The 17,311-nt window shown below is 39.3% G+C and overlaps 2 protein-coding genes across 3 annotated transcripts in view; one reads left to right on the forward strand and one right to left on the reverse strand.

Moving 5' to 3' along the window:
• Rmi1 (RecQ mediated genome instability 1) overlaps window positions 1–17,311 on the reverse strand; it is a 63,346-nt gene that overhangs the window by 33,071 nt on the left and 12,964 nt on the right. The gene's annotated exons all lie outside the window — the stretch shown is intronic.
• On the forward strand, window positions 6,750–16,386 carry Qng1 (Q-nucleotide N-glycosylase 1). 2 transcript variants are annotated; one of them, XM_021720605.3, is made up of 4 exons: window positions 6,750–6,971; window positions 8,050–8,309; window positions 11,789–11,984; window positions 14,667–16,386. In XM_021720605.3, the coding sequence occupies exons 1-4, from the start codon at window positions 6,854–6,856 to the stop codon at window positions 14,897–14,899; spliced, it is 807 nt and encodes a 268-aa protein (XP_021576280.1). In that variant the 5' UTR covers window positions 6,750–6,853; the 3' UTR covers window positions 14,900–16,386. The 2 variants fall into 2 exon arrangements, with proteins under 2 accessions (XP_021576280.1, XP_005340972.1); XM_005340915.5 differs by lacking the exon at window positions 6,750–6,971 and adding an exon at window positions 6,979–7,548.

Consider the following 17,311-nt stretch of genomic DNA (forward strand, 5'->3'; position numbering starts at 1 on the left):
TACTCTAATCCCAAAGAACCAAAATCAACCAGTTTTCCTTTAAAAACCAATTCTATAGTTTGTATTGGTGCCCTGTTTAGTATTAAAAATGGAATTATTGTTCCACAGATAAATGATAGGTTATGATTTAAGACTGCTTATAAGTAAAGCAGCTTGTATTTTTTAAGTTTTAGAATGTTAAAGGGCTCAGTTGGTAGAGTGCTTGTCTTGTGTGCACAAGGCCCTAGGTTTGATCCCCAGTACAAATGAAAACTAATGTCCATTGCTTACTGCCATCAAATCAACCTAGTTTTCCTCCCATTTCTGCACCGTTTGAAGTGAAACTGACCCGTCTTTTTTTTTAGAATTTTAATATTTATTTTTTAGTTTTTTCGGTGAACATAACAACTTTGTGGTGCTGAGGATCGAACCCGGGCTGCAAGCATGGCAGGCGAACACGCTACCGCTTGAGCCACATCCCCAGCCCCTGACCCAGCTTCTTAATGACACACAAATTTTGTATGGCAATATTTTGCAGTTCCTCACATTCAAAGTCAAGTGTACTAGTTAAAAATATAAATTGCTGCCCCATGCCTGTAATCCCCTTTACCTTCTACTCACTACTAAAGCAGAAGGATCACAGATTCAGGCTAATCTGGACAACTTGGACCCTAATCTTGACATTTTTAGAAGGATTGAGAATATAGCTCCATGGCAGACAGATCCTGGGTTCAATCACCATTTCCATGCAAAAAAAAAAAAAAAAATCAAGTTGCTGCACCATAGCTCAACTGAATAATCTGCATGTTTAACATTCCCTAGGTTCCTTGCTCCCCACCCACACAGTGGGGGTTGAACTAGGAGTACTTAACCATTGAGCTACATCTCTAGCCCCTTTTTTTATTTTTGAGAGTCTCACTAAATTGTTAATTGCCTCAGATTTGTGATCCTCCTGCCTCAGCCTCTTGAGTCACTGAAATTACAGGCAAGTGCCACCATGCCAGCTTCTTACATTATTAAAGTTTGAGGGCCATTGTAATAACAGCAATATATAAGAACCATAAATAATTGCATACCTTTTCATTAACATCAAAAATGCAATTGTTAAGGTTGTGGCTCAGCGGTAGAGCGCTCGAGCCTAGCATGTGCAAGGCCCAGGGCTCAACCCTCAACACCACATAAGTAAATAAAGATATCGTGTCCAACTACAACTAAAAAATATTTTTTAAAAAATGTAATTTGTTCCTGAGGATGCAGTAGTTAGCCAAAACAGTTTTGGTGAGCAAACTAATAATTGTAACAGTACAATTAAGTGTGGTGCAGCTTTCCTGTAATCTTAGCGACTAGGGAGGCTAGGCTGTGGTAGAGGGGGATCACAAATTCCAAGGCCAGTCTAGCAATTAAGCAAGACTGTCTCAATAAAGAGATGTAGGGGTGGGGTATGTAGCTCAGTGGAAGAGCACTTGCTTGGCATGTGCAAGACCTTGGGTTCCATCGCCAGCACTGCAAAAAAAAATTTTTAAGGCTGCGGTGGGAGGATGTGGTGACTGTGGTAGAACAACACCAAAAATAATAATCACATAGTACTGTGAGATAAAGCAAAAAAGGAAAGTAACATGTTATTGATGTATACGTATTCACATTGAAAGTCGTTTCTAGAGTTTAAAAGAATCCCAGTGTTTCAAATCCAACATCTAGGGCTCCAGATGGATGCAGTGGCACAGGCCTGCAATGCTAACACCTCAGGAGGCTGAAGCAGGAGGACAGCAAGTTCCAGGCCAGCCTCAACAACTTATTGAGACCCTGTCTCAAAACAGGACTGGAGATGTAGCTCAGTGGTATAAGCACCTTTGGGTTCAATCTCCAGAAAAAGGAAAAAAAAAAAAAAACTACAACTAAAAAATATCTTTAAAAAAAAAAGACAAGGTCTTACTAAATTGCAGAGGATCTTAGTTGCTGAGACTGACTTTGAACATGCCATCCTCCTGCCTCAGCCTCCCAAGGAGCTGGGATTATAAGTCATGTGCCACTGTCCCTGTCTGGGATCCAAAATTCTGCTGACTGCTCCTTTCAGCAGCTGAACAAATGTAGACCTTGTCAGAGCCTGTGTACACAAATGGACATAATTTATCCAACCAGGCCTCGACATTTGCAGTCAGAGAAGAAATTTGACATAAGGAAAAGGAGATGTCTGGAGAAAGCTTAGTATAAATTTGTCTATATTTACAATAGAGAGTTAATCTGAGTTGAGTTAATTATGTGTACAAATACACATTGGGAAATAAGATGTCACTGGGCACATGTCTGTAGTTTCATTAACTGGGGAGGCTGAGGCTGAGGCAGGAATATCATAAATTTGAGATCAGTCTTAGCAATTTAGCAAGACTATGTCTCAAAAAGGATGGAGATGGGGCTGGGGATGTGGCTCAAGCGGTAGCGCGCTCGCCTGGCATGCATGCGGCCCGGGTTCGATCCTCAGCACCACGTACAAACAAAGATGTTGTGTCCACCAATAACTAAAAAGAAATAAATATTTAAAAAAAAAAAAAAGGATGGAGATGTAGCTCAGTGGTAAAGCAACCCTGGGTTCGATACCTGGTACCAAAATAAATTAAAAATGCCAATGTTTCATGGAGATGGGTTCCCCTCTTTACAAACCAAGTAACAGACACCATCAACAGGATTATATATTAGTATGCCACTACCTTATGACTTCAAACTTCTCTAACCCCTATCTCACTTTTTGTCTAGAATCCATGAGAATTTCCCATCTTCTCACCCAATAGTTTATCCTCCATTTTTCCCCTGGTCCTTTAAATTTATATTCATCTCCAAATTCCCAAATTTATTAAGTGTGAAGGAAATAAAAGTTTATTTACAAAAACCTTTCAAAATTCTTTCAGAATTGGACTTGGTGGCCCATGACCATAATCCAAGAAACTCAGGAGGGTCAGGCAGGAGGACTGGAGGATGTCAAATTCAAGGAAATTTAGCAAGACCCTATCTCAGAATAAAAAATAAAAAGGGCTTGGGGCTGTGAGGCTGGGTTTGTGGATCAGAGACAGAGCATTTGCCTCACACATGTGAGGCACTGGGTTCAATCCTCAGCACCATATTAACATAAATAAAGATATTGTGTCCTTCTATAACTGAAAAACAAATTTTTTTAAAGGGGGGGGGGCTTTGGGCTGTAGCACAGTGGAAGGGTGTACCTGGCTGGGTTCAATCCCCAGTATGTATGTTTGTATGTATGAATGAATGAATGAATGAATGAATCCCCAGTATGTATGTATGTATGTATGTATGTATGTATGAATGAATGAATGAACGAATGTATGTATGAATGAATGAATGAATGTATGTATGTATGAATGAATGAATGAATGAATGTATGTATGAATGAATGTATGTATGTATGAATGAATGAATGAATGAATAAATAAATGGAATAATTGTGTATATTAGGCAGGACTTTTTTTTTTTTCAATACATGACAACAGTGGTGCCAAGGTCTCGGCTTGGCACCAGAATCACGAGCAACCACACACCTTTGTAGGTTCAAACAGCAATTCTTTATTCCTGCTCTCACACCGCCTCCACGCAGGTCCAGGGGCAATCCCGTTCTGCCGTCTCCCTCACAATTCACCTACTCCACGAGGCTCTCTCCAAATCCCATTTTAATCTCACGAGAACTCAACGGGAACAAGCAACAGGAACACCCTAATCCCAGCAATAATCTTCAATCTCCAACTTCCCTAAAACCCATTATCTTAAACTGGCAACGCCTTAAACTCAAGGAGCCGGTTACTTCCTCAAACCTGATCAGCTCTAAACCCGGATCCGCCTTGGTCCTTGAGCAAGGTCACCTTATTAAAGCATGCATGCAATGTCCCATCGAATGTCCTCTAAGCAGCATGGGGTACGCTTGGCAAGGAAATTTCGATGCGTCATTCCTACTTGGTAATGGCCCTCAGCACAGTGGAATGCATTGCAATCCTTATTATACATATAGAGCATAATTTTTGTATCTAAGTATGAACATTTACGTCAATTTATGCCGGTTATATATGTACTTTTTTTCATTACAATTCTTAATACATATATATACCACAATTTTTCATATCTCTGTTTGTATATAAGGTATGTTGACACCAATTCAAGTCTTCATACATGTACTTTGTATAATGATGACCATCATATTCCACCATCCTTACTAATCCCTTTCCCCTTCCCTTTCCCTCCCACCCCTAGGCAGGACATTTTTTGAAAGTATATGTATGGGAGCAAAAACTGTTTGAATGCCAAAGGGATGAATTATAATTTTATTAAAAATATAGCATCGGTTTCTCACACGTTTTTCTGTGGAATTTTTCTTTTCCCTTGTATGAGAGAGAGAGCAATCCAAGTCCTTGAAGGGCCTCTACTACCCAAAAGGTAAAGACATAGGTTTGGCCAACAGTCTCTTTCTCCAATCTTGGCAGAATGATGCAAGCAAGTTGTAATAATTATAGTATTTTTCAGCAGCACTACTATAAGAGAACTTCAAGCAGTTACTGTTTTCAGTAGTCTAAAACTGCTTGGTTTCTGTTTTTGAGTCTGGTTGTCCTGCCCTTTCTTCCATCCTGTGAACTTTTCATAACTGTTCAAATGATTTTTTGTTTAGTATATTTCTTTCTCATTCTCTCTCCCTGCACCCTTTCTCTCCCTTTTCCCCCTCTTTCCTTCCTGGCTGCCATGAATGGAGTAGCCATCCTCTGTCACATCCTCCACCATGCTGTTCTCCCTCACCTTGGGCCCAGAAGAATGAATTCAGGCCCACTATAGTCAGAAATTCATGGTCAGAACTTGTGAAACCATGAGCCAAAATACACTTTTTCTCCTTTAAGTTGTTCTTATAGGGAGGGTATTTTGGTCACAGTGATAAAAAGGTAACACAAGGGAAGCAAATGAGTTGAAATTAGTTGTGTCCTATAATGTTACTTTTCTGCATAACTCCATCTACATATAAGAGAAACTACACTTTCTCCTCTAGCAGTGTCTATTGTCCATCCATAGCTCTTTTTTTTTTTTTTTTTTTTTTTTGGTACTGGGGATTGAACCAAGAGGCACTTAACTACTGAGCCCCAGCCCTTTTTTGTATTTTATCTAGAGACAGGGTCTTACTGAATTGCTTAGAGCTTCACTAAACTGCTGAATCTGGCTTTGAACTTGAGATCCTCCTGCCTCAGCCCCCCTAACTGCTGGGATTTGGGACGTGTGCCACTGTGCCTTGCCTCTAACCAACCTTTGCAACTTTTCCTCAACAATACCTCCTAAACCCTCTATTTCTTTAGTTACCTGCCATAGCCTATTCATTACAGAAAACTGAAGATATAGCAACAATTGTTGCCAAGAGCTTGACATTTAATTTAGCTCCTGAGAATGATGGTTCTCTTTTTTTAAAATTGTTTTTTTAGTTATTGATGGACCTTTATTTTTATGTGGTGCTGAGGATTGAACCCAGTGCCTCACACATGCTAGGCAAGCACTCTATCACTGTGCTACAATCCCAGCCCAATGATGGTTCTCTTGATGACTGTAATAATCTAATTTGGATACGATTTAGGAGGGGGAAATATGATAGAAACACAGGATCATACTTCTTTGTTAACCTTTAAAATACAAGTTTAGAGATTACTTAGAGGATTACTTCAATCCAGTGCTGTGGCACACACCAATAATCTCAGCTAATGTGGTAGGTCGAGAATGAAGGAGAATCATAAAAATCGAGGCCAGCCTGGATAATTTTATGAGATCCTATCTCAAAACCAAAAATGGCTGAGCCGGGTTAATCACCAGGTTAATTTGGATCATCATTAAATTTGACTCCTATATCTGTTAATGAAGAGGTTGTTTTTGTTTTGCTGCTGTTGATGTTTTTCTTTTTTTTTTTTTTTCCTTACATGGAGATTTAATCCAGGGTCCTTGTACCAGAGCTACATCCCCAGCCCTTTTTTTAATTTTGAGACAGGGTCTTGCTAAATTGCTGAAGCTGGGCTTGAGTTTGCAATCCTCTTGTCTCAGCTTCCCGAGAAGCTGAGATTACAGGTGTGCAACAAGGGGTCCAGCTAATAAAGTTCAAAGGTAATATTTTTTTCATTTATTAATGTCTCCTCAGTAAATTTTTTTTTGGGGGTGCTGGGGATGAACCCAGGGCCTTGTGCATGCAAGGCAAGCACTCTATCAACTGAGCTATATCCCCAGCCCTATGTCTCCTCAGTAGGGCCATAGATAGTTATTACTAGAATGGTATTGGTAATGGACTCATATAATGCCCTTCACTTGGGAAGACTGATTAACCAAGCGTTGAGTTTCAGCCATAATCATTGCTGGGATGGTGGCTGATTACCGAAACCATCCAGCTTCATTTGTAAAACGGGGATCACTACAGCCGCTCTGTCATTACCCCACGAGATTGAGATTTAGTAATTAAGCACAGGCATAAAACGTTAACAATTTAATACTTTTGTGTCCTCATCTATTTTCCCAAGCCTTCCAACTAATCCTAAATGTTTATTAGGCCTCCAAATAGGCCAGGAATTCAGTAAAAGAAGGGAGCCCTCTGCCCAGGGACTGGGAGAGAGGGACCGCAGCTCGTTATCGAACGAACTGGGGATGCCTGGGTCCAGGTGAGTCAGATCACTGCCACGATGCTTGTCGCAGCCAAGGAACAGAGATGCGGGGTGGCGCCGAGGGCACCTCACCCAGATTTTGACCCGCGGGAAAAAAAATGGGGCGGGAGCCGGGTGAGAGCAACGCGGTACACCCGACAGGGCGGCGAACCCCAGCGTTCGTGTCCCACTTGGGCTAAAACGGGTGTGGAAGGAGGCACAAAATGGCGGAGCCTCACGTCCGAGGGTGGGCGACTCCCTGGCAGCGCGCGCCGTACACTTCCAGACGGTTTCCGGACCTTCAGAACCGGAAGCGAGGCCTAGGCGCGCGCCCGAGCGAAAGTAAGTGGGGCCACTTTCCCGGAAGTGCCTGCGGCCTCTACCCTGCGCCTGGCCCCACGGTTTCCACGGTTCCTGGTCTTGAGAGTGCTAGGGGAGGGAACCTGCAACTTGTCTGCTCGCAGTTCTCCTTGCCACTCTCGGGGAGGGCGGGACCCAGGACTTTGTCCTCTGTAGAGGGGGAAGAGTTTGGCGGACCCAAAGTCCAAAGCGTCATTCCTAGTAGTAAAGGAGAGGGACGATATGGACGGCCTCCCAACTCCTAGGGAGTCCGCTAGATTTATTGCAGAAAATAGTCAGGATGTGTTCATTGATAGCGAAGGTGTGCGGAGGGTGGCTGAACTGCTGCTTGCCAAGGCCTCGGGGCCGGAGTTACGCGTGGAAGGGTGGAAAACTCTTCACGAGTTGAACCCCAGGGCTGCCGATGAGGCCGCGGTCAACTGGGTGTTTGTGGTAGACACGCTCAACTTCTCCTTTTGGTCGGAGCAGGATGAGCACAAGTGTCTGGTAACGTACAAGGGGAAGACCTACAGTGGGTACTGGTCCCTGTGCGCCGCAGTTAACAGAGCCCTGGACGAAGGTTGGTGTCCTGCTCGCGGTTGGACCCGGCAGCCTTTGAGGTTTTAGTTCTCTGGGACAGGGGTGGGGGTGGGGCTCAGGGGCGGGTGTCAAGGACCGGGTTGAGTGTTAGAATTATATGTTAGGGCGATCTTGAAGTTCTTCCTTGCTAGTCTCTCTGCTTAATATAAAAGCAAGAGAAGAAGCATATTCAATGGAAAATAACTTGCTTTTAGTATCTCACCATAGGAAAAAGAATGCCACTTTAGTGACACCTGAAGAACAAAGGGACAGATATTATGAAACGTAGTCAAAATGCATGTGATGTTACATTGCAATAGTTAGAAATGGGGAATAAGTAGTAGAAAATGAAGGTTTTGCTTTTGATTGCTATTTTATGCACTTCTAATGCATTTCTGCCGCACTTGGTTTTACATAATTGCATGTTATAAAACCAAGAGTCTGCTTAATTCTCAAAGCATGACATTGTTCCTCTGATTTTTTTTATATTTTATCTCTAAAGGAATACCAATAACTAGTGCCTCCTACTATGCCACAGTGACCCTGGATCAGGTTCAGCATATATTTCGTTCTGACACAGATGTATCCATGCCTTTGATAGAAGAGAGGCATCGGATTCTCAATGAAACCGGGAAAATTCTACTGGAGAAGTTCGGAGGATCTTTTATTAATTGTGTCAGAAAAAGTGAAAAAAGTGCACAGAGGTTAATGCACCTGGTTGTTGAAAATTTTCCTTCATATAGAGATGTGACTCAGTTTGAGGTGTGTTTTTTTTGTTTGTTTTAGCATTTAAGAAGTCTTAATAGTTCTCTCAGTGTTAATTCTTTTTCTTCCAGAATTCATTTTAAGAATAAAAGCTTACACCAGGTGTGGTGGTACATGCCTGTAATCACAGCAACTAGAGAGGCTGAGGCAGGAGGATGGTAATGAAACCTGTCTCAAATAAAAAAAATTTAAAAAGGACTGGTGATGTAGTTCAGTGGTAAAGTGTCCCTGGGTTCAATCCCCAGTAAAACAAACAAACAAACAATTTCTTGCAAAGTTCAGTGTATATATACTATGTATTTTCTTTTTCATACACAGTATGCTTTCACAATATTATTTGTTTTTAGTAAAAAAAGTTAATTTTTTTTTTTTTTAAATGCTGGGGATTGAACACCAGGGATGCTTAACCACTGAGCCAAAGCCCTTTTTATTTTTTTATTTTGAGAGACGGTCTTGCTAAATCTTTTAGGACCTCATTAAATTGCTGAAGCTGGCCTTGAACTTGTGATCCTCCTGCCAAGCCACTGGGATTACAGGTGTACACCACCATGTCCAGCCAAGATTTTTTAAATTGCAGGTCACACACACACATACAAAACTAGAAAAAACTTAAGCAAGAATCTTTAGATGGGTGTTTTGGGATAGGAATATACCAGATTAGGGATTCAAATGCCAGCAGCGTTCAGCCTCTCATCTTTGCCTCTGTTAGCTCCATGTATCTATAGACTAACTTTCTCCATGCAGTGAAAAAACTAAAGGTTAATGTCCTTGCATTATTTGCATTTTATTTCTTTGGCCACTGGACAGAAAGAAGGAGGGAGATAACTTTTTCTCCATGCCAATTCTAAAACTCCTGGACAAAAACTGATTGAACTGGCACAGATTTTGACCAGCTCAGTACTGCTGCTGGGAATGGATGGAGCAGAGAGGCAGTTCCTAGAACAGAGTCTGTAGGCCACTGCTTAATTCCATTCTGTTTTATTTTGATAATGCAAAGGTTACTTTGAAATTCATCTTTGTCTTCAAAGTATGTCATTTCAGAAATTATGAATCAAGTTCCTTGGTCCATCATTGAGGCTAATTATGATGAACAGTATGTAAAAGAAATCCATCTGCCAGTCATGTGGCTGGTAATCCATGTATTCTAAAATCAACATGGTTGTAGAACAGCAAGGATCAGGATTAAAATTAACATGACTTTAGGATGTAATGAATTGAGAGCACTGTGTAGTTTGTTTACTTGCAAGTTGTCTTTTTTGTTTTGTGGTGAAAGGTGAATTTTTTTTTAAAAAAATTTTTTTAGTTGTAGATGAACATACAGTATCTTTACTTATTTTTATATGATACAGAGGATTGAACCCAGTGCCTCACGCATGTGAGGCAAGTGCTTTATCACTGAGCTACAGCCCCAGCCCCATTTGAATTATTTTTGTAGAGTTTCTATTTCATTTACCAAGAAGTTGATTAATTTTAAGGCAGATGCATTTTATTTATTTTAAAGAGAATTTTTAAATATTTTTATTTTTTAGTTTTCGGTGGACCCAACATCTTTATTTTATTTTTATGTGGTGCTGAGGATCAAACCCAGCGCCCTGCACATGCCAGGGGAATGTGCTACCACTTGAGCCACATCCCCAGCCCAAGGCAGATGCATTTTAAAATGAATTGACACACGAACCATTTCTCATGAGTGCTCATAAGGTTTTACAGAAAATTTTCCCAAATGTAACAACAAAACACACTGAAGAATTCTTGCTGGGCATGGTGGTGCACACCTGTAATCCCAGTGATCAGGAGGCTGAGGCAGGAAAATCATAAGTTCCAAGCCAGCAAGTAAATAAAAAAGAAAAAGGATCAGGGTTTTGGGCTCTGAGGTAAAACATCTCTGGGTTCAATCCCAAGTACCCCTCCCCCATTAGAAAAAGTTAACATGAATTATGTTGCAATCAGATACACACACACACACACACACACACATATATATATATATATATATATATATATATATATATATATAAACTAAAGTTTTAAACTTTTCAAAAAACTACTATCTAGATGTTAAAAATAATAACTAGTTGGGGTCAGGTGATGTGGCTCATGCCTGTAACCTGAATTACTCAGGAGGCTCAGGCAGAAGGATCACAAGTTAAGGCCAGCTTGGGCAATTTAGTGAGAACTCATCTTTAAAAAATAAGAAGGTCTTGAATGTAATGTGGTAAAGTAACACTGGGGTCAATTTCCAGTACTAAAAAAAAAAAAAAAAACTAGTTGAATTATAGTGACACTAAAATATGCATATGAAGTAATGTTATTGAAAAAGAATACTAAATAGTACTGGGATTACATAATTTATATTTTATGTTCTTTGAAATAGGAAGCAAATCTTGAGAATTAGAGATAACTATGTTAGATTCTTTTGTTTTCTATAAATTCTTTTATTTATTTATTTATTTAATTTTTATGTGGTGCTGAGGTTTGAACCCAGTTCCTCATGCATGCTAGGCAAACACTGTGCCACTGAGCCACAATCCCTGTCCTGTTTTCTATAAATTCTAAAAACATAGTCTATTCTGCTCTTTTTTAAAAAAAATATTTTTTTTAGAATTTTTTAATATTTATTTTTTAGTTTTCAGTGGACACAACATCTTTGTTTGTATGTGGTGCTGAGGATCGAACCTGAGGATCGAACCTGGGCCACACGCCTGCCAGGCGAGTGCGTTACCACTTGAGCCACATCCCCAGCCCCAAGACTATTCTGCTCTTGAAGAAACAACTTTTTTCTTTTTGGGGGGCGGGTACTGAGGATTGAACTCAGGGCCACTCGACCACTGAGCCACATCCCCAGCCCTATTTTGTAATTTTATTTAGAGACTGCATCTCTAAGTATCACTAAGCACTGAATTGCTCAGTGCCTCACTAAATCGTTGAGGCTGGCTTTGAACTCGAAATCCTCCTGCTTCAGTCTCCCAAACCACTGGGATTATAGGTGTGCGCCACTGCACCCGGCTTCTTCTTCTTCTTCTTCTTCTTCTTTTTTTTTTTTTTTTTTTGATATTGGGGATTGAATATCATTTATCATTCAGCTACATCCCTAGCCTTTTTTAATTTTTTAAATTATTTATTTTTTTAAGACAGGGTGTCACTTGGTTGCTTAGGGCTTCACTAAATTTCTGAGATTGACCTCAAACTTGTGATCCTCCTGCTTTAGCCTCCCAAGTTGCTGGGATTACAGGTATGTACCATGGCACCTGGCACATGTGTCTTTTTAAAAATAGTATTTATAGGAGCTGGGATTTTGGCTCAGAGGTAGAGCGCTCACCTAGCACGCATGAGGCACTGGGCTCGATCCTCAGCACCACATAAAAATAAAATAAAGATATGTGTCCACCTATAACTAAAAAATAAATATTTTTAAAAATACCATTTATAAAGCTTTCAGATGCCCTGGTAACATTTATATCTTCTCCATTCATCAGGGTAAAAGAATTTCTTTTTATAAACGAGCCCAAATCCTTGTGGCAGACACATGGAGTGTGTTAGAAGGAAAAGGAGATGGCTGCTTTAAGGATATCTCCAGTATCACTATGTTTGCTGACTATAGATTACCTCAGATTCTTGTTCACCTTGGAGCCCTGAAATACTCTAATGAACTACTGAAGAAGCTTCTTAAAGGTTTGCCACTTTAGCTCATTATTTGTTATTCTATACATTGTTGTTAAATCTGTTTAGTTTCTTTCACAAAAAACTCTACTTAAAAAAAAGGCACTATTGTTAAAAGTATATGTGAAGAAAAATGTAAGGGCAATTGAAATATAGGAAAAATGGCTCTTCTTGTTTATACTATGAAGTGTGGATATTGTTGAAAATTGTGCTATTGGAACATTACAAGAGCCTAATAAAATAAAACCTAAATTTATGGTACAAGGAGATATACAATATAGGTGTAATATTTGAGGAACATTAATTTAGCTGAAGAGGACACTGCATATTAATATAAAGGGTGGAATGAGAGATAGGTAATATTTACAGAACTTTGAGTCAGAAGGCTGTAACATCATCCCCACTGATTTATCTTTATTTTGCACAAATGACTCCCTTCTCTACCCTTGTTTATTCAACATTACTGGATTTTTTTTTTTCCGCCTTTGGAGACATGGTCTCACTAAGTTGCCAAGACTGGCCTCAAACTTGCAATCCTCAGTCTCCCAAATAGTTGTTTTGTTTTGTTTTGTTTTTGTGGTGCTGGGGATTGAACCCAGGGCCTTGGACATTCCAGGCAAGTGCTCTATCAACTGAGCTATATCCCCATCCCCAGATATAATTTTTGATATCAAGACTGGGGGCATAGCCAGACATGGTGAGTCATGTCTGAAATTTTAGCTACTTGGGAGGCTGAGACAAAAAGGTGGCAACTTAGCCTGGCCAACTTAGCCAGATCCTGTCTCTGAATTTAAATTAAAAAAAAAAAGGGGGGGCTGGGAATGTGGCTCAGTGATTGAGTGTCCCTGAATTCAATCCCCAGTACCAAAAAAAAAGACTGGGGCTATTATTGTATATAAAATAGGTAAATTGTGTTGAGAAGTTTGTGTAAAAATTATTTTAAAACAAACAATACATTTCTTTGAGCTGTGCTTGGTGGTGCACATTTGTAATCCTGCTGCTTTGGGAGACTAAATAACAGAATAACAGAAATGTTCTGGAGGCCAGAAGTCTTAAAATTAAGGTGTTGGCATGACCTTCCTTCTTCTAAAGATTCTTAGGAATCTTCCTTGCCTCTCCCCAGCTTTTGGTGAATGACAGGGCTTCATGTATATTGTAAAACTTTGTGCAAGGTTGCAGATTGGTGGCCAGAAGCCAAATATAGCCTGTAGGTGTATTTTGTTTGGCCTGAACAGTACTTTAGGCAGTTTACAATGTCTGATACCCATAGGCATTTGAGTTGATGAACTGTACTGTATTCTCAGTGGCAGCCAATGTCCACCCTTCAGAATTAGATATATTCTGGAGATAGGTACTGAATAGACTGGGGGTCTTATGTAAGATTGTAGCTCCATATTCAGGCAGAGCTGACTCAAGGATCCAGAATCCAAACAACAGTGATGATTTTCTGTGCTCAGGTTAACAACTTTGATATCCTGCACTTTTCCTGATGTACCTATGATGTCCCCAAGACAGTATTCAGCCAGCTAAGGGAGAAAGATCCTGTTTATTGGACCACAGAGTCTTTCAAAATTTGAAATAGTATTTTTTCCCTGGTAACCCACTTTTAAGTCCTTTAAAAATAATAATAACAATAAATTAATATTAAGCACCAATAATTATTAATTTAATAATTTATAATTATTTATATAATTAATAATTGTTAAATGATTTAATAATTATCAAATTATTAAATAGTTAACAATTTAATTTATCATTTGTGGTTACTAATAAATTAATAATTATGTTTAATTAATTAATAATTATAATTAAATAATCATTTTTTATTTTTTAATTTGTTGTTGAATTATTACTATTTGTGGTGCAGGGGATGGAACTCTGGGCTTCATGCATGCTAGGCAAGCTTTCTACCAACTGAGCTATATTCCCAACCCCTAAAAAAATCAGACTTGTTTTCATCTTTTCTCTTTCCTTTTATTCTTTCTTTTTTCTTTTTTTTTTTTTAAAGAGAGAGGAGAGAGAGAGAGAGAGAGAGAGAGAGAGAGAGAATTTTTTTAATATTTATTTTTTAGTTCTCGGCAGACACAACATCTTTGTTGGTATGTGGTGCTGAGGATCGAACCCAGGTCGCACGCATACCAGGCGAGCGCGCTACCGCTTGAGCCACATCCCCAGCCCTCTTTTTTCTTTTCTGTTCTCTCTTGTTTTTTTTTTTTTTTTTTTTTTGCTGTCACATTTTATTTGATTGATTGATTGATAGATAGATAGATAGACAGATAGATACCGGGAATTGAACTCAGGAGCACTCAACCACTGAGCCATATCCCCAGCCCTCTTTTGTATATCATTTAGAGACAGGATCTGACCGAGTTGAGTTGTTTAGCACCTCACTTTTGCTGCGGCTGGCTTTGAACTCACGATCCTCCTGCCTCAACCTCCCAAACTGCTGGGATTACAGGCGTGTGCCATTGAGCCCGACTTGCTGTCATATTTTTAAATTTAGAATTATTTCATCTTCATTAACAAATGTTTATTTAGGGAGCAAGTATGTGCAAGGTGCTTGCTATTGTAGATCCTGGGAATATTGAGAGAAACAAGCCGTCTAGTCCTTGTGAAATATAAATTTGTAATTTTGCACTAATGTCTGAGTTTAGAAAATATTTTTTTTCACTCCATTTTTTTTAACCCTTGCAGGAGAAATGCTTTCATATGGGGATAAGCAGGAAGTAGAAATCAGAGGGTGCTCCCTGTGGTGTGTTGAATTGATCCGGGATTGTCTTCTGGAACTTATTGAAAAAAAGGGTGAAAAGCCTAATGGAGAGATCAATTCCATTCTTCTGGATTTTTACTTATGGGACTATGCCCGTGACCATAGGGAAGATATGAAAGGAATTCCATTTCATCGTACACGGTGCATATATTATTGACCCTAAGCAAACTGATCCAAAGAAAACTGCATTTTTATATTATATAATTATTTGTACAATTTTGCTTTGATGTTAAGAGAATGTTGTAAAGGTTATGGAGGCAAGAAAATTGACTATCCCATCTCACTTAAAATTTTTTTCCTTATCTGGGCATGATGGTACACACTTTTGATTCTAGCAATGTGAGAAGCTGAGGCAGGCAGACCCAAGTTTAAGGCCAGCCTCAGCCACTTAGCAAGACCCTGTCTCAAAATAAAATTTAAAAAAATTTAAAGGGCTGGAGTGAAGCTCAGTGGTAGGTTCAGTTCCTTTAGTACCAAAATACATAAATAAATGATAAAATAAAAAAGTTTACTTTTTTTGTACCAGGGATTGAACCAATGAACACTTACCCACTGAGCCACATCCTCAGCCCTTTTTATATTTTATTCAGAGAGGAGCCCTTGCTAAGTGGCTGAGGCTGGCTTTGAATTTGAGATCCTCCTGCCTTAGCCTCCCCAGCTACTGAGGTTAGAGGTGTGCATCACTGCGCCTGGCTTTGTGCCTTCTTAGTTTTGACAATATTTTCTCTTTCTGTGCTCATATGGTTGACAGAAATAATAGAGGAACTTAAATATTTTCTTTAAATTCCGGATTTTAAAAATGTAATCATGCCTTATAGTGTGATTAATCTTTAGTAATAATATTCTCTTCATTCAATTGATGATAGCTTTTTTCAACTTGTAGTAATTTTTCTCTTTTTTTTGTACTAGCGATTAAACTCAGGGGTACTTTACCACTTACTATATCCCCAGGCCTCACACCTGTGATCTTCCTGCCTCAGCCTCCCGAATTGTTGGGATTACAGGTATATGCCATCACACCTAACACATATAATTATAAAAGGTTTACAATAAGTTATCACTTCCCTGTTGCAGAACTCAAAGTACCTACTAAGCACTTATTTCCCATTTCTGCTACCACCTTCCTTCTAAGAGATCTTAATTTTGTGAAATATCTACAGTAATTCCATTTTCCTTCATATCCAAGATAGATTGGTTCCAGGGCACTCTCTGCCACCATATCAAAATCCAAGACCCTAATTTAAGGTCTCACAAAATGGATAATATTTACATATAAGCTATGCACATTTTCCCATAAACTTTAAATCATCTCTAAATTAGTTATATAACATTTATACTGTATTAGTTATCATAAGTAGTTGTTATCATTATTCCCTAAACAATACAGTATAAGAAAAAGTGTTCAGGTCAGAATATTTTTGATTTGTAGTTGATTTAATCTATGGATGCAGAAACCACAGATAAGGGAGACTGACCATTTTTTGTTGGATTTCTTTCACTTTGTGTAAATCTGAAATATGTGCCCTTTCCCCAAGCACTTTACTGCCATCTGCTGGAAACCTGTCATAATCACTTTACAGATGACAATCACTGTAAATGTGAATGAGGCCTCCTAGTATTGTGTAATAAACATAAGTAGTTTGGTGTCTGTCTCTTCCTTTTGTGACTCAAGAGAAGGTGATCTCATGTCCAGTTCCAGAGTAGATCTGGCATAGTGTGAATGATTTCTTGTTCATGGTAATCCTGTTCCTTTGCCTGTGATTGCTTCGGTAATGGGTAAATAATCTAGTTTTGGTTAGTGATGCTGGACTAGAGGGTTTCTGGAAAACAGTTCATCACATTCAAGAAAGATTGCCTAAGATTGCCTGGCATATGCAAAGCCACATATACACACACACACACACACACAAAAAAAAAAAAAAAAGTAGGAAGAAAGAGTCATAGGAACTCAATGCAGTGATACATGCCTATAATCCCAGCTACTTTGGAGGCTCAGGATTGTAAATTTGAAGCCGGCCTCACCAATTTAGCAAGACCCTCTATCAAAAAAATAAAAGGGGCTGGGGATGAAGTTCATCAGCTAGTACAAGACCCTAGATTCAATCCTCGGTATCTTAAAAAAAAAAAAAAAGACATAGGAGATGGTCCCTCTTCTTTTGAAATGGTGTTGTCTATAAACATAACTGAAACTATAATAGCCATTGTGTGAAGCCAGAGTCTACTCTGTACCTACTATGCCTGAGCTTGTTCTATTAACTGAGATAAACACATTACCTTTTCAATTAGTTTTCTGTAACTTGTATCAGAATACATCATGATAATTTCCCACATAATCTCTCTGCTCCTGCCATCTTTCCTGTGCCTTTCCCTCTTCCCTTTCCCTCTTTTCACCCCTTCTTTTTTCTTTCCCTTCCTCCCTCTCTTTTGTCCTTCCTCCTCGTCGTCCTCTCCCCTGCTTTTTCTATTCCTTGCATTCTTTTTCCCTCCTTTCCCAGTTTCCTCTTTACCTCCTCTCCCCTTACCCCTTATCCTCCCAGTTTTCCTCCCTTCTCTGTCTTTCATTCTTCCT

The sequence above is a fragment of the Ictidomys tridecemlineatus genome, chromosome 4, assembly GCF_052094955.1.
Source record: "Ictidomys tridecemlineatus isolate mIctTri1 chromosome 4, mIctTri1.hap1, whole genome shotgun sequence".
NCBI lineage: Eukaryota > Metazoa > Chordata > Mammalia > Rodentia > Sciuridae > Ictidomys > Ictidomys tridecemlineatus.

What these genes read in the sequence shown, in the direction of transcription:
- Qng1 (XM_005340915.5), top strand. Translation starts at nt 7,212, where the DNA reads ATGGACGGCCTCCCAACTCCTAGGGAGTCCGCTAGATTTATTGCAGAA. An exon ending in TAACAGAGCCCTGGACGAAG is followed by an intron (nt 7,549 to 8,049) that starts GTTGGTGTCCTG and finishes TTATCTCTAAAG; the next exon opens with GAATACCAATAACTAGTGCC. An exon ending in ACTGAAGAAGCTTCTTAAAG is followed by an intron (nt 11,985 to 14,666) that starts GTTTGCCACTTT and finishes TAACCCTTGCAG; the next exon opens with GAGAAATGCTTTCATATGGG.